Genomic DNA, 16748 nt, shown 5'->3' on the forward strand with positions numbered 1-16748 from the left:
TCATGCTCTTGGTGTTAATCTGCGTCATGCTCTTGGTGTTAATCTGCATCATGCTCTTGTTGTTAATCTGCATCATGCTCTTGGTGTTAATCTGCATCATGCTCTTGGTGTTAATCTGCGTCACGCTCTTGGTGTTAATCTGCGTCATGCTCTTGGTGTTAATCTGCGTCATGCTCTTGGTGTTAATCTGCATCATGCTCTTGGTGTTAATCTGCATCATGCTCTTGGTGTTAATCTGCATCATGCTCTTGGTGTTAATCTGCGTCATGCTCTTGGTGTTAATCTGCATCATGCTCTTGGTGTTAATCTGCATCATGCTCTTGGTGTTAATCTGCATCATGCTCTTGGTGTTAATCTGCATCATGCTCTTGGTGTTAATCTGCATCATGCTCTTGGTGTTAATCTGCATCATGCTCTTGGTGTTAATCTGCGTCACGCTCTTGGTGTTAATCTGCGTCATGCTCTTGGTGTTAATCTGCGTCACGCTCTTGGTGTTAATCTGCGTCACGCTCTTGGTGTTAATCTGCGTCACGCTCTTGGTGTTAATCTGCGTCACGCTCTTGGTGTTAATCTGCATCATGCTCTTGGTGTTAATCTGCGTCACGCTCTTGGTGTTAATCTGCGTCACGCTCTTGGTGTTAATCTGCGTCATGCTCTTGGTGTTAATCTGCATCATGCTCTTGGTGTTAATCTGCATCATGCTCTTGGTGTTAATCTGCGTCACGCTCTTGGTGTTAATCTGCGTCCTGCTCTTGGTGTTAATCTGCGTCATGCTCTTGGTGTTAATCTGCGTCATGCTCTTGGTGTTAATCTGCGTCATGCTCTTGGTGTTAATCTGCGTCACGCTCTTGGTGTTAATCTGCGTCATGCTCTTGGTGTTAATCTGCGTCATGCTCTTGGTGTTAATCCTTGGTGTTAATCTGCGTCATGCTCTTGGTGTTAATCCTTGGTGTTAATCTGCGTCATGCTCTTGATGTTAATCTGCGTCATGCTCTTGGTGTTAATCTGCGTCATGCTCTTGGTGTTAATCTGCATCATGCTCTTGGTGTTAATCTGCGTCATGCTCTTGGGATAACAAACATATGAAAACAAGAACACAAAGGTCAAATACAGCTCGCCAGGGTGGACAGACAGCCTGTACTTCCTCCCTCCCACCTGACCCACCACTCCACATCACACAAGGCCTTCAGAGAAGGTCTCTGTCCCCCCTTCCTCTCCTCCACGTCACAACCTTACTCTCCCCCAGTTCCCCCCCCCCCTCCCCCATGCCCCACCCCTTCAACTCAATGTCAGTAGTTTGTGCACACAAACTAGCAGGATAATAATTGTCTTCTTATTCTTCTGCAGAGCCACTCATTTCTGGCTTGGCAGTAGTTGCTCGTTAAGAGTCCATAATGAGCTTTGACTTGTGGTTGCTTCCAGTATGGTTTTTGAAATGAACCCGTTTCTCTCGACAGGTGGCAAAAGCAAAGGGTGTGTTGAAGAACTTCCTCATTGAGCCATTTGTTCCACATACGCAGGTAATGTGTCCTAAAAGTCATCCTGTGTGTCTTTTATGCCAGTGTGCAAATGTCTACTTGGTATATTTATTCCACATAATTGTGCAGTAATTAAGCGTGCTCTGAGTGGGATGGTGTTTATGTGTGACAGCATAAATATTCAAAACAAGTGAGAATGTGTGCTCTCCTATTGGTAAATGTATTTACACAGGGTATCTGCTGGGTCTTGAAAAGTATTAAAAGTTGATCAATCAAATTAGGGGAAATTAAGGCCCTTAAAAAGTCACTATTTGAGAGGTATTAAATGTTATAGCGATTCTACTGATTGTGTTAAATGAGCATATGTTATCGTCTCATATTGATCGCAGACCCCTAAATTGAATCTATATCATATCGTGGCAGACTGCGTGATGTCAGCAAAAATCGTATCTTTTTACAAAAGTGGTTTTTGAGGCCTTCAAAATATATTGAAAAAAGGTATTGAATTTAACTTCAGGACTCATGCGTATACCCTGTTACATTTTGAAGTAAAAGTTTGAAAAGGAGTTGAACCCAAACTGCATGCCTCCTTGCCCTAACGCCACTGGCCTGTCCACCCAGGAGGAGGAGTTCTACGTATGCACCTACGCCACGCGTGAGGGCGACCACGTGCTGTTCCACCATGAGGGCGGCGTGGAGGTGGGCGACGTGGACGCCAAGGCCCAGAGGCTGATGGTTGCCGTGGGCGACAAGCTGAGCGAGGACCAAGTCACACAGCAGCTCCTCACACATGTCCCCGAGGACAAGAAAGAGTAGGGACATGTCTTAACTGCCTGTTTTTTGTTTTGTTTGTTCTTGAAAGAATATTTGATGCATCTCTGCTCTGATGATTCAAACAGCATGAATACATGATACTACTTAGCAGAAGGCACAGAATGATGCTCTGTCTCTCTAATGGAAAAAAATGGTTCTATCTCCATTTTTGGCCAGTGAACCCAACGTAATGGTTGTAGCGGTTTGACCAGTCTTGTACTGTATGTTGTTAAGTCTAGTCACAACCCCACAAAGGAAACATGTATTAAATAAAACATGAACCCTTAATTAATCATTAAACCAGCATGAGACACAAGACAAATAATTCACACAACACCAGGCAGCTCAAATGCAATAATGTGTATTAGAAAAAACCCCTTATGTGATCAACAGTTCAGTTCAGTCCGTTCCAAGTTCCATGTTCATTTAAACCAGTGCATAAATCCAAGCCGGGCTTTCCCAGACACCGTTTTCATTGAAATCCCAGTCCACATAAAACGGAGTCCACTTCGGGATTTCCCGGCTCCCTGCATGAACAAACACGGAAATACTAAGCCAGCAGTTTGAAGACAAAATACAAACACCACAAAATGAAGCAACCAGTCAAATAAATTAGTCAAAAAGGATCAGCGTGCCATTTTGGCTGACTCACGTTTGCAATAGAAGAGGAGTATACTTGGGAGAGTCTCTGAAGATTTGGGTCCGCTGGTGTGGTGTTTGATAAGATGACACCTGGCCACACGGATTCAGCGTAGCGCACCGCCTGGTTCGGCAACCGAAGTCCAACAGCGCAGACGGGGTTCAGCTCCTGCGACCGCTCCCGGCTCCTCGTCAAAGGCATCTGACTCCATATTGTTTTCCAGACATGATAAAGGGACGTGGCAACGTAATGGGCTGGACTTAGGTAAGTCAGCGTAGCGTCATTTTACTGGCTGACAACACCAATGGGTGTGTGTGGTGTGTGTGACAGCAACGATGCTGGAAACGTCATTCATAAATTATTAGTATTTTGGGCGATCGCCACACTCCTCCCCCCTTCCAAAAAGAAACTTGTAGAGTTTCAGAGGACTATCAGGTTTTCCTCTTCCACAGTATCAGCTTCATTTGCTGAGGGGTTGTACCTAGGATCATGTTGTGCTTGTGCTTCCCATTTTCCAGGTGAACCGGATGGAGAAACAGGTGTCGCATCTGTGAATCCTAAAAACTCCTCGTCCTCCGTCTCCTCTTCAAAAATCTCCCTCAGCTGCTGGCGTTGCTGCTCTTCCAGTTGCTGAGCATTTGGGAGGCAGGAAGACGAAACAGGTGGTGCATCAGTGAATCCTAAAAATTCCTCATCCTCAGTTTCCTCTTCAAAAATCTCCCTCAGCCGCTGGCGTTGCTGCTCTTCCAGCTGCTGAGCAGTTGGATAGCAAGGTTTGAGGCGGGAAATGTGGGCAACCCGTCTGTCTTCTCCACTATCCTCCAGAACGATGTCGTAGTTCAGAGGACCAACCTGCCGAATGACGCGGTAGGGGCCCTGCCACTTCGGAGCCAGCTTTGCAGTAAAAGACTTTTCAGCTTTTGAAAAAGGGTGGGCACGTAGCCAGACTCGAGCCTTCTCCTCCAAATCCATATCTCGCCGATGTTTGTCATAGTTCCTTTTCTGTCGCTTACGGGCCAGAGAAAGGTTCCTTGTGACAAATGTCTTCAGATCATCGAGCTGTGAGAGGTTTGAATAAGCTGGTGAATCAGGCATAACATCTCGGGGCTGCAACAGTACATCCAGGGGTCCCCGGAGTGGCCGGTGGAGGTTGAGTTCAGCCGGGGTCACTCCTGTAGACTCCTGCACTGCAGAGTTCAGGGCAAACCTGAACTCCGAGAGATGTTTGTCCCAGTGCTTATGGCTCGAGCCCACGTAGGAGGCTATCATGGTCTTTAAGGTGCGATTCACTCGCTCAGTTAGGTTTGTCTGAGGATGATAGGCAGATGTAAGCTTGTGTAACACCTGCCATGATTTGCAGGTGGCTTGGAAAATGGAGGAGACAAATTGGGAGCCTCGGTCAGAGAGGACATAGTCTGGTATGCCCCAGCGTGTGAAAATCTCCTGGGTGAGGATGCGAGAGATGGACTCTGCTGTAGCTTTTCTTAACGGGAAGAGCTCCACCCACCTGGTGTAGTAATCCACAAACACCAGTAAGTAGAGATTCCTGTTGGAGCTCCTTGGGAAGGGACCCATCAGATCCATCCCCAGCATTTCCCAGGGGCGAGACACCACAGTCTGTTGGAGTTTTCCTGCTGGCTTGCGGCTTTCGGGTTTGTAAAGTTGGCAGACTTGGCAGTTTGTCACATACTGCTTAACATCCCAGCTCAGTTTTGGCCAATAAACAAGACTTTGCATCCTGCGGTAGGTCTTGTACCTTCCTAGGTGGCCGGAAAGAGGGTCTTGATGGAATAAGGCCAGAAGCTGCGATCGAAGGCCCTCAGGTATGTATATCTGGTATATGGTTTTATATGGCAACTTTACAACCCGGTAGATTAGATCCTCCAAGATGGTGAAAGTGACATTGGTGTTCAACTGTTTCTCCCCCTTCTCAACAATGTCTTGGTATAGAGTTTGACACTCAACATCTTCCTGCTGGGCTTTCCACACTGCTTCAATGGAGATGGGTAGGTCCTTTGGAGTCTCCAGCCTGGCCGACACAATAGAGGCACAGATGGGACCGTGAGTAGCCTCATTATAGTCAGCTGGAGCTCTAGACAGGGCATCTGGCACAGTGTTATATTTACCCTTTCTGTACTCCACAGTGAAGGTGAACTCCTGGAGCTTGAGAGCCCATCGTATGAGTCGGGTGCTAGGTTTGGTGGTCTTGAACACCCATAGGAGTGAAGAATGGTCCGTTACCACCGTAAAAAGGCGTCCCTCCAAGTAAACTCTCCACTTCTCCACAGCCCAAACCACCGCCAGACATTCAAGTTCTGTAGCAGAGTAGTTTCTTTCTGCTGGGTTGAGACTACGGCTGCCATACGCCAGGATTTCTTCATCGCCTAGTTCTGTTCGTTGCACCAGTACGGCACCAAGTCCCACCTCACTGGCATCCGTGTAAACTAGGAACGGGAGATTGAAGTCTGGATGTCCCAAGATTGGGGAACTCATCAAGTGTTCTTTAAGTGTGTCAAAGGCAGCTTGGCATTCAGGTGACCAACAGAACTTTACTCCCTTCCTCTTCAGGGCATTAAGAGGCTCTGCAGTCTTGGAGAAATTTGGCACAAACCGATGATACCATCCTGCCATACCCAGGAACCGTTCAAGTGCCTTTCGGTTCCTAGGCACAGGAAAGTTTTGGACAGCCTCGGTTTTCTCTGGGTCCACCTGAACCCCGTCTGCAGAAACAATATGTCCAAGGAATTTCAGGGAGGTACGGAAGAATTTGCTCTTCTTCACATTTACTGTGAGGCCTGCCTGCCTGAGCTTGTCCATGATGGCTTGGACGTCCTCAAAATGTTGTTGCCAAGAATTTGAATATATAATGATGTCATCCAGGTAGACAAAGGCGATGCATCTCTTGAGTTCTCCCAAGACCGTATCCATTAGCCTTTGGAAAGTGGCAGGAGCATTCTTTAAGCCAAAGGGCATGACCTTGAACTGAAAGAGCCCGTATGGACAGATGAAAGCAGTCCTAGCCCGGGACTCTGGGTCCATCTCCACTTGCCAGTATCCACTGTTCAAATCCAGAGCAGAGAAGACTGTGGCTCCAGCAAGGGACTCGAGTATTTCCTGGATGGTAGGGATGGGATAAGCGTCAGTGTGTGTTTTATGATTTGGTTTTCTGTAGTCCACACAGAATCTGGGTTTGCCATTTTTCCTAGGGACGATGACCACTGGTGAAGCCCATGGTGAAGATGAAGGTTCGATTACTTTGCTTTCCAACATTTCATCTAGCAGCTCTTTTAACACCTTCTGCTTTGGTGGAGAGAGACGGTAAGGCTTCTGTTTTATGGGCATGTCATCAGTGAGAAATATTTGGTGTTTGAGAAACCCAGTGCGTCCTACTTTGGTGGTACAGACATTGTTATTGTATTGTAGCATTACCATAAGCCTCTCTTTCATTTCTCCTTCCAGATGTGAATCCTGTGCTGCCTTTTCCAAGAGGTCAGACACTTCTGGCAAAGGAGGCTCTATGCTCCAAGGTGTATTTGCCAGAAAGAGAGCAACATGGTTGCTAGGCTCCCCCTCCCTTGGTGCGCTGGACTCATTGCTGAGGAAGTGGTATCTCCCCGTCTGTCCACGAAACCAATATGATCCTCCTGCAACATCAATTTGCATCCCACTGAAAAACACAAAGTCCAGCCCCAGCACCACAGAGAATGCGAGTGCTTGTGGTGATAGCACAACCATGGGTACTGACCATGTTTTCCCATGCAGACATATCTCCACTTCAGTCCATCCTAGAGGGTGCTCCGGTTTACCATTGGCCAGGTACAATGGCATGCCTGTCCACGGGTTAAGTTTGCCTTCTGATGACATATTGCTGTTCCATATTTGCTCATTAACCAATGTATATGATGAACCAGTGTCCAAGATGGCCTGTCTAGAGCTCCAGCTGACTATAATGAGGCTACTCACGGTCCCATCTGTGCCTCTATTGTGTCGGCCAGGCTGGAGACTCCAAAGGACCTACCCATCTCCATTGAAGCAGTGTGGAAAGCCCAGCAGGAAGATGTTGAGTGTCAAACTCTATACCAAGACATTGTTGAGAAGGGGGAGAAACAGTTGAACACCAATGTCACTTTCACCATCTTGGAGGATCTAATCTACCGGGTTGTAAAGTTGCCATATAAAACCATATACCAGATATACATACCTGAGGGCCTTCGATCGCAGCTTCTGGCCTTATTCCATCAAGACCCTCTTTCCGGCCACCTAGGAAGGTACAAGACCTACCGCAGGATGCAAAGTCTTGTTTATTGGCCAAAACTGAGCTGGGATGTTAAGCAGTATGTGACAAACTGCCAAGTCTGCCAACTTTACAAACCCGAAAGCCGCAAGCCAGCAGGAAAACTCCAACAGACTGTGGTGTCTCGCCCCTGGGAAATGCTGGGGATGGATCTGATGGGTCCCTTCCCAAGGAGCTCCAACAGGAATCTCTACTTACTGGTGTTTGTGGATTACTACACCAGGTGGGTGGAGCTCTTCCCGTTAAGAAAAGCTACAGCAGAGTCCATCTCTCGCATCCTCACCCAGGAGATTTTCACACGCTGGGGCATACCAGACTATGTCCTCTCTGACCGAGGCTCCCAATTTGTCTCCTCCATTTTCCAAGCCACCTGCAAATCATGGCAGGTGTTACACAAGCTTACATCTGCCTATCATCCTCAGACAAACCTAACTGAGCGAGTGAATCGCACCTTAAAGACCATGATAGCCTCCTACGTGGGCTCGAGCCATAAGCACTGGGACAAACATCTCTCGGAGTTCAGGTTTGCCCTGAACTCTGCAGTGCAGGAGTCTACAGGAGTGACCCCGGCTGAACTCAACCTCCACCGGCCACTCCGGGGACCCCTGGATGTACTGTTGCAGCCCCGAGATGTTATGCCTGATTCACCAGCTTATTCAAACCTCTCACAGCTCGATGATCTGAAGACATTTGTCACAAGGAACCTTTCTCTGGCCCGTAAGCGACAGAAAAGGAACTATGACAAACATCGGCGAGATATGGATTTGGAGGAGAAGGCTCGAGTCTGGCTACGTGCCCACCCTTTTTCAAAAGCTGAAAAGTCTTTTACTGCAAAGCTGGCTCCGAAGTGGCAGGGCCCCTACCGCGTCATTCGGCAGGTTGGTCCTCTGAACTACGACATCGTTCTGGAGGATAGTGGAGAAGACAGACGGGTTGCCCACATTTCCCGCCTCAAACCTTGCTATCCAACTGCTCAGCAGCTGGAAGAGCAGCAACGCCAGCGGCTGAGGGAGATTTTTGAAGAGGAAACTGAGGATGAGGAATTTTTAGGATTCACTGATGCACCACCTGTTTCGTCTTCCTGCCTCCCAAATGCTCAGCAACTGGAAGAGCAGCAACGCCAGCAGCTGAGGGAGATTTTTGAAGAGGAGACGGAGGACGAGGAGTTTTTAGGATTCACAGATGCGACACCTGTTTCTCCATCCGGTTCACCTGGAAAATGGGAAGCACAAGCACAACATGATCCTAGGTACAACCCCTCAGCAAATGAAGCTGATACTGTGGAAGAGGAAAACCTGATAGTCCTCTGAAACTCTACAAGTTTCTTTTTGGAAGGGGGGAGGAGTGTGGCGATCGCCCAAAATACTAATAATTTATGAATGACGTTTCCAGCATCGTTGCTGTCACACACACCACACACACCCATTGGTGTTGTCAGCCAGTAAAATGACGCTACGCTGACTTACCTAAGTCCAGCCCATTACGTTGCCACGTCCCTTTATCATGTCTGGAAAACAATATGGAGTCAGATGCCTTTGACGAGGAGCCGGGAGCGGTCGCAGGAGCTGAACCCCGTCTGCGCTGTTGGACTTCGGTTGCCGAACCAGGCGGTGCGCTACGCTGAATCCGTGTGGCCAGGTGTCATCTTATCAAACACCACACCAGCGGACCCAAATCTTCCGCTTCCCCACATTGGGCGCCATTTATTTATGTAGCGGTTTGACCAGTCTTGTACTGTATGTTGTTAAGTCTAGTCACAACCCCACAAAGGAAACATGTATTAAATAAAACATGAACCCTTAATTAATCATTAAACCAGCATGAGACACAAGACAAATAATTCACACAACACCAGGCAGCTCAAATGCAATAATGTGTATTAGAAAAAACCCCTTATGTGATCAACAGTTCAGTTCAGTCCGTTCCAAGTTCCATGTTCATTTAAACCAGTGCATAAATCCAAGCCGGGCTTTCCCAGACACCGTTTTCATTGAAATCCCAGTCCACATAAAACGGAGTCCACTTCGGGATTTCCCGGCTCCCTGCATGAACAAACACGGAAATACTAAGCCAGCAGTTTGAAGACAAAATACAAACACCACAAAATGAAGCAACCAGTCAAATAAATTAGTCAAAAAGGATCAGCGTGCCATTTTGGCTGACTCACGTTTGCAATAGAAGAGGAGTATACTTGGGAGAGTCTCTGAAGATTTGGGTCCGCTGGTGTGGTGTTTGATAAGATGACACCTGGCCACACGGATTCAGCGTAGCGCACCGCCTGGTTCGGCAACCGAAGTCCAACAGCGCAGACGGGGTTCAGCTCCTGCGACCGCTCCCGGCTCCTCGTCAAAGGCATCTGACTCCATATTGTTTTCCAGACATGATAAAGGGACGTGGCAACGTAATGGGCTGGACTTAGGTAAGTCAGCGTAGCGTCATTTTACTGGCTGACAACACCAATGGGTGTGTGTGGTGTGTGTGACAGCAACGATGCTGGAAACGTCATTCATAAATTATTAGTATTTTGGGCGATCGCCACATGGTGTTATGTGCGTTATTGACAATAAAATAAATGGATTGTAGGACTGGGCGATATGGACGCAAATCACATCTCGGTATTTTTAGGCTAAAGGCAGTACACAATATATTTTTTTTTTTTACGCGGGATAAATGTTCAGTTGTAAGTGAAAGTCACATGTGAGATGTCACCAGCACTTAATTAAAACAAGATTATACTTGGCAAAATACCTCTATCGATATGTGACAATATTGTAGGGATGACTATTGCTTCCACAAAATATTTACACAATGAGATTTTTGATAAATAATAATCAGTCATGTGGCTATAATGACTAAGTGGGTAAAGGCATAATAGAACACCTACAACAGTCGGGTACGTTCAGAAAATGACGTCGATACTATAATGCAGCCTTTAAAACCAGGAAATGACAACATGTATGCCATATCGTGATAGCCAAAATCTAAGACTCAGGGTTTCTCCCAGAGAGGTTGTTAGGCCCGGTGAGTATCTTCTGACAGAGCCCCCCAGCAGGGGGGGAAGTCAACTTTGCCCCAGCAGGCTTTCATTACACTGGGGTAAACGCTGAAGTCTGGTGCTGCATGGTTAGCTGTAGTGTTTGTAGCTGAACACTCCCACCCTCAGCGCTGAAGTCTGGTGCTGTATGGTTAACTCTAGTGTTGGTAGTTGGACACTCCCACCCTCAGCGCTGAAGTCTGGTGCTGCATGGTTAGCTGTAGTGTTTGTAGCTGAACACTCCCACCCTCAGCGCTGAAGTCTGGTGCTGTATGGTTAGCTGTAGTGTTTGTAGCTGAACACTCCCACCCTCAGCGCTGAAGTCTGGTGCTGCATGGTTAGCTGTAGTGTTTGTAGCTGAACACTCCCACCCTCAGCGCTGAAGTCTGGTGCTGTATGGTTAACTCTAGTGTTGGTAGTTGGACACTCCCACCCTCAGCGCTGAAGTCTGGTGCTGCATGGTTAGCCGTAGTGTTGGTAGCTGAACACTCCCACCCTCAGCGCTGAAGTCTGGTGCTGCATGGTTAGCCGTAGTGTTGGTAGCTGAACACTCCCAACCTCAGCGCTGAAGTCTGGTGCTACGTGGTTAGCTGTAGTATTGGTAGCTGAACACTCCCAACCTCAGCGCTGAAGTCTGGTGCTGTATGGTTAGCTCTAGTGTTGGTAGCTGAACACTCCCACCCTCAGCACTGAAGTCTGGTGCTGCATGGTTAGCCGTAGTGTTGGTAGCTGAACACTCCCATCCTCAGCGTCATGTAGAGTGGAAATGCAAATTGCAACTGGAGAAGTTGATGCACTGCTCCACGTTCTTGCTGTGTTTACTGTTCCTCTTGGCAATGAGGCTGTGATTGTCTGTGGTTTTGTGGAGTTTCTGCCCCTCTCTCTGTCTGTCTCAGTAGTGTGACGGTGTCCCTGGCTTTGCCAACAGAGTGACCTTGTGCAGTTGGTTTGAGCCTGTTTTCCTCCACATGTGGTGTCTATCTCCAGTGCAGAGAACATGTGGTGTCTATCTCCAATGCAGAGAACATGTGGTGTCTATCTCCAGTGCAGAGAACATACTGAGCTCTCTCTGGCCTTCTGTCTTCCCTTTGTATTTACTGTGTTCTCTTTACAAGCAAAGTGTGATTCAGTGTCATCTGGGCTCATTTGGTAAGGGCTTGTGATCATCTGGGCTCATTTGGTAAGGGCTTGTGATCATCTGGGCTCATTTGGTAAGGGCTTGTGATCATCTGGGCTCATTTGGTAAGGGCTTGTGACTCATCTGGGCTCATTTGGTAAGGGCTTGTGATCATCTGGGCTCATTTGGTAAGGGCTTGTGATCATCTGGGCTCATTTGGTAAGGGCTTGTGACTCATCTGGGCTCATTTGGTAAGGGCTTGTGATCATCTGGGCTCATTTGGTAAGGGCTTGTGATCATCTGGGCTCATTTGGTAAGGGCTTGTGACTCATCTGGGCTCATTTGGTAAGGGCTTGTGATCATCTGGGCTCATTTGGTAAGGGCTTGTGATCATCTGGGCTCATTTGGTAAGGGCTTGTGACTCGTGTCTATTCACCTTATTCACCACGCCCACTTTTTCTCTCTTCCGCGTTCAACACAAACGTATTTGTTCTTCCAGTTCAGTGCTAGTTGCTTACTGTGGCTAATATTAGCCACTAGTTAGTTATGTTATATGGCAGTAAAATGCCACTGAATGACCAAATTGATATAACTTTTAACCATTTCGAGTAACACTGTTTCCATACGGATCACCAGCGTTAGTTTGTTGTTTATAACGTGGCTATATTCATAACGTTTCTATCTCGGATGCGTTATTTCGAATCGCACATAGGTTACGCTGAAACGCACATAGGTTACGCCTCGAATCGCACGCAACCTATGTGGGTTTCAGGACGCAACAGCCTCGACTCCACTAACGTCATCTTAAGAGCACAATATTCCTGGAATGCAAGTTTAACTAAACAGTTACATGTCCTCTCCATTCTACATAAAATTAAGATATTACGGGTTGTTTTATTTTGTATGTTACATACGTATTGGCCAAGATATGTTAGTTTATGGGGGAGTAATTTTGCCACTTTAGGAGGGGAGTGTGCGCGGCCATTTTGCCTGCGGGGTTTTTGGCAAGTCAAAACGGAAATACTATTACGAAATGACGTAATGCGGAAGCGTCCATGTGTGGGCAAAGAATAAGGTGAATAGACAGTAGCAGTCCTGGGCACCTGGCAGCAGAGATGGGGGACTTGGACAGTCCTGGGCACCTGGCAGCAGAGATGGGGGACTTGGACTTGAGACTTGGATTTGAGTCGCACACAGTGACTTGACTTGAGACTCATCCTCAAAGACTTGAGACTTGACTTGGACTTGAGATTTGGTACTTGTGAACACTCCTTAATTTATTTATTTATTTACGAGTTTTTTTCTTTTGTTTTTTTGTGCATTAACATTAAGGAAATTACTAATAATAATGTCAACTAATCAATGCTAATAGATAAAGGATAAAGATAATATAGTACATGTTTGAAGTCCGGACCTTATATACTGTATATATAGATATATATATAGATATAGATATAGATATAGATATAGATATATGATAGATATATAGATATAGATAGATAGATATTATAGATATATATAGATATATATTATATCTCTATGCAGTGTTCTCAGTCAACTGGACAGCATGCAGGAGTAGATGATTGTCCGCTCATCCATAAGCGACTTGAGACTTGACTTGCAAAAAATGACTTGTGAGCATCTCTGCCTGGCAGTGGGGACTCTGATGCTGTTGCCTTGGTAACCACACTGGTTGATGCTGATGCTGTTGCCTTGGTAACCACACTGGTTGATGCTGATGCTGTTGCCTTGGTAACCACACTGGTTGATGCTGATGCTGTTGCCTTGGTAACCACACTGGTTGACGCTGATGCTGTTGGATGGCATGAGGCAGAATGAGATGTCATTATTTACATCTGATGGTTTATAGATGGTGGGTCTGCACGATAAATCCTGTTTTCATCATCCTTACAATATGACCATGCACAATAAACACACAATAAACGCATCGCAAAGACTTCCCTAACACGCTGTGTGTAGCGTCAGCTTGAGTCGCTAACAGCTGAGAGCCATGCTTGTGGGAATAGGCTGTTCATTGTTTGGGGTCTATGTTAGCGGTATTAAAGCAGAAAGACATAGGAACTGTATAGCTAATAGGGGTGGGGGGGGGAATCGATACACCATAGTATCGCGATATTTTGCCTGACAATATTGTATCGATATTTGGACGCCAAGTATCGATATAAAAACAAAAATTGCGCATCTGCCCGAAGCGCCCGATGTTGCAGTCCGTGCCTGCAGTGGCGTATTGAGCCAAGAGAAGCCTAATAATGTAGCCTACGTGTGGGGCAAAAAAACAAAAAAAAACAAACACTGCATGTTTCATTTCCGGTGAGGTCAAGGAAAAGGTAGGAAAAGGAGTTAGACAATATATCAAAATATCGCAATATTCAATATATCGCAATAGTAGCATATCGCAATACTATCGTATCGTGACTCAAATATCATTTTAGTATCGTATCATGGGCATCTGGTGATTCCCACCCCTAATAGCTAATCTGCATACTTCAATATGAAAGGATATGGCCGGGTGCCCTCTGCATCCAGGGTGCAGCTAGAGCAGGAAACTAGGTCAAACCTAGTCTGGACGGTGTGTGATACATGAAGGCCGGAGATGTGCTTTGTTTTGGCTGTGCGTTCACGTGTGGATCCTGCAGCTGTTTGGAGCATCAGTCGTGCATGGCCTCATCCCACCTAGGCTGTGCTGGGTGTGTGAGGTCGTGCATGGCCTCATCCCACCTAGGCTGTGCTGGGTGTGTGAGGTCGTGCATGGCCTCATCCCACCTAGGCTGTGCTGGGTGTGTGAGGTCGTGCATGGCCTCATCCCACCTAGGCTGTGCTGGGTGTGTGAGGTGGGTTTCCAGGACTGCCCCTCTCACTCAGGTCACTGACCCTCTGCTTTCTCAGTGTTGCTGACAGTCTCTCTCTCTCTCTCTCTCTCTCTCTCATCTGTCTGTGTGTGTGTGTGTGTGTGTGTGCACTGTCACTCCCCCTCTCGTCTCTCTTTTGCCAACAGTCTCTCTCTCTCTCTCTCTCTCTCTCTCTCTCTCTCGACCCCCCTCCCCTCCCCTTTGTCTGTGTGAGCGTATGGCCACTTGTTTTGCCACTGGCTTGTACTACAGAGATGCGTTCCTTCCTTCAGACAAAGCCTTGTATAGACTGGCCGCTTCCCGTCAAGCAAAAATGCATTTTCCAGAATTCATACTTCAATATTTTGTTTATTTACCGCAAGCCTCATCATCACAATATTGAACAATGTTATCACATCGCAGATTTTCCTCATATCGTGCAGGCCTAATAGATGGTGAGGAAAGCTGTTCTCACTCATTGTTTTTCATAGTATTCCAGTAAAGCTGTGTTCACACCGAGATATTTATTTTTCTCTCTGTCGCTCGATTCAACCCTTTGGAATCGCTCTGTCGCTCTGTTTAAATCGCTCGTCAACAGGCACAATAATTGACGGACATCTGGGGGCTATAACGTTACACAATGTCATGATATTTGTCCACTACGACCCACCGTAGTTGTTTACAAGCTAAGCCTATCAGCGTGCTCCTAACGCGAGCTCCATACCGGTAGTACAGACTTCACTTCATGTCAGCTGTCAGCCTGTCAATCAGCTGTCAATGCGGTTTGTTGCCACACAATAAACCAGCGGTTTGTTCCAAGCCAGTGTGATCCTTGACTCACTCTCACACGGCAGCCAATCAGCGTTGAACAGCGAGCGACTGATGCCAGCGTAATTTCGCTCGAGTTGGGATATTTCATCTCGGGCGACGAACACATTTTCTCCCTATCGCTCTGTCTCTGTCGCTCAGACGCCCAGCGATTCTTCTCCCGGGCGAATATACGCTCAATCGCTCGTTTGCATTGACTTTGTATGTAAACTCAATGCCAGCGAAAAACTTGAATAGGTCGGTGTGAACGCAGCTTAAGGCATGTCATCCACTTCCCTAACACAAAGTAAATGCTGTCTTGGTTTTGTCTACTCATTTTAATCTCATGATCTTGTCTCTTTTAAAGAGTCCTGGCCAGTTTTATAGTGGGCCTCTTCAACCTGTACGAGGACCTCTACTTCACCTACTTGGAGATCAACCCACTAGGTACGTTCTTCCCAGCTAGCTAAGACGAGGAGTTCTAACTTTCAGAACTCCCAAAAGCAAAAGTGTTACTAAGCAATTCTGCACGTAGGGAACTGTCCTGACATCTTTATTTAAGCAAAACATTCACCACCACAACCACCAGAATTACTCAGCCCAGAGAGAGAGACAGAACATCTCAAAGTAACCCCTAAGAGGATAGTAATGGCTCGTTCAGTTTTCAATTTAAATGTCGCAATAGCTCATTTGTTTCGTAGCAAATATCAAAAACAAAAACATTATTACATAAAAACAGTTTGTAGCAGTGCAAGTTGTCCATGCCGTTTCAGGCAAGCAGCATAAGACAAATCATTGTCGTCATCACAACCAGTACTTCCATCCCCATCAATAGTGTTGGCATCATGAGTGACAACAATCGTCGTCCTCCCTCTGCCAGCAGTTAGTCCCTCCACCTGTGTTTTTGGCAGTAGCTAGGCTGAACTGATGGCCAGAGGGTAAAGCGCAAATTATGCTCGAGCGAAATCGCCGGTGCTGACTGCGCCGAGGGGGTCGCCGCAGCTGGGCGTCCTATCGGCGCAGCTCGGCGGAGGGGCCGTGCAGCTCCTCGAAAATGTGACTCTGCGGTGTCAACTGCTTGTTGTGAGAAATGCCATTTCCTCATTTAACAGTGCTTGTCCCTCATCTAGCAAAGCCTTCTGCAGGCTCACCGGAATGAATTTTGAAATGGAGGAAACAATAAAATGTCCCCCCACCGACATGATTGCAAGTTCTTGGTAAACTACACGATAACGTTTTGAACATGTACCGCAGCCAACGCGCCGAGTTACGTTCGAGTATGCACAGTCTCGCCATTCCGCGACAGGGCGCCAAGTGGAGGTTGCGCAGAACCCTGCCAGTATGGGAGGGGCACATTCCCAGGTGATGACATGCTTTGTGTACCACCTGCCGATCAAGTGACTCAGGCTGCTGACCTGTGCCTGCACGATGATGACATTACACGTTACACACGTTACCAATATATTACCAAGCCAATATGTTCCCAATGTTCTGTAAATGCTGAGTGAATAACATGACCTCTTCCCTCTTACCAGTGGTCACCCAGGAAGGAGTGTACGTCCTCGACATGGCAGCCAAGATCGATGCCACAGCAGATTACATTTGCAAGGCCAAATGGGGCGATGTGGACTTCCCCCCACCCTTTGGCAGAGAAGCCTACCCGGAGGTGAGGGGGGGGGGGGGGTGTAGTGGCTGTTGACAGGAATGAGGCTCTTT

At 47.1% G+C, this 16748-nt stretch overlaps 1 protein-coding gene across 3 annotated transcripts in view; it reads left to right on the forward strand.

The window, feature by feature from the left end:
* LOC310775484 (ATP-citrate synthase-like) overlaps positions 1-16748 on the forward strand; it is a 64180-nt gene that overhangs the window by 17532 nt on the left and 29900 nt on the right. For all 3 annotated transcript variants that reach the window (XM_083635636.1, XM_083635637.1, XM_083635638.1), the window contains exons 4-7: positions 1458-1520; positions 2100-2290; positions 15400-15479; positions 16568-16698. In XM_083635636.1, the coding sequence (XP_083491762.1) occupies positions 1458-1520; positions 2100-2290; positions 15400-15479; positions 16568-16698 (465 nt within the window). The remainder of the gene's footprint in view (positions 1-1457; positions 1521-2099; positions 2291-15399; positions 15480-16567; positions 16699-16748) is intronic.

Source organism: Poromitra crassiceps (genome assembly GCF_964638095.1).
Source record: "Poromitra crassiceps genome assembly, chromosome: 4".
Taxonomy (NCBI): domain Eukaryota; kingdom Metazoa; phylum Chordata; class Actinopteri; order Beryciformes; family Melamphaidae; genus Poromitra; species Poromitra crassiceps.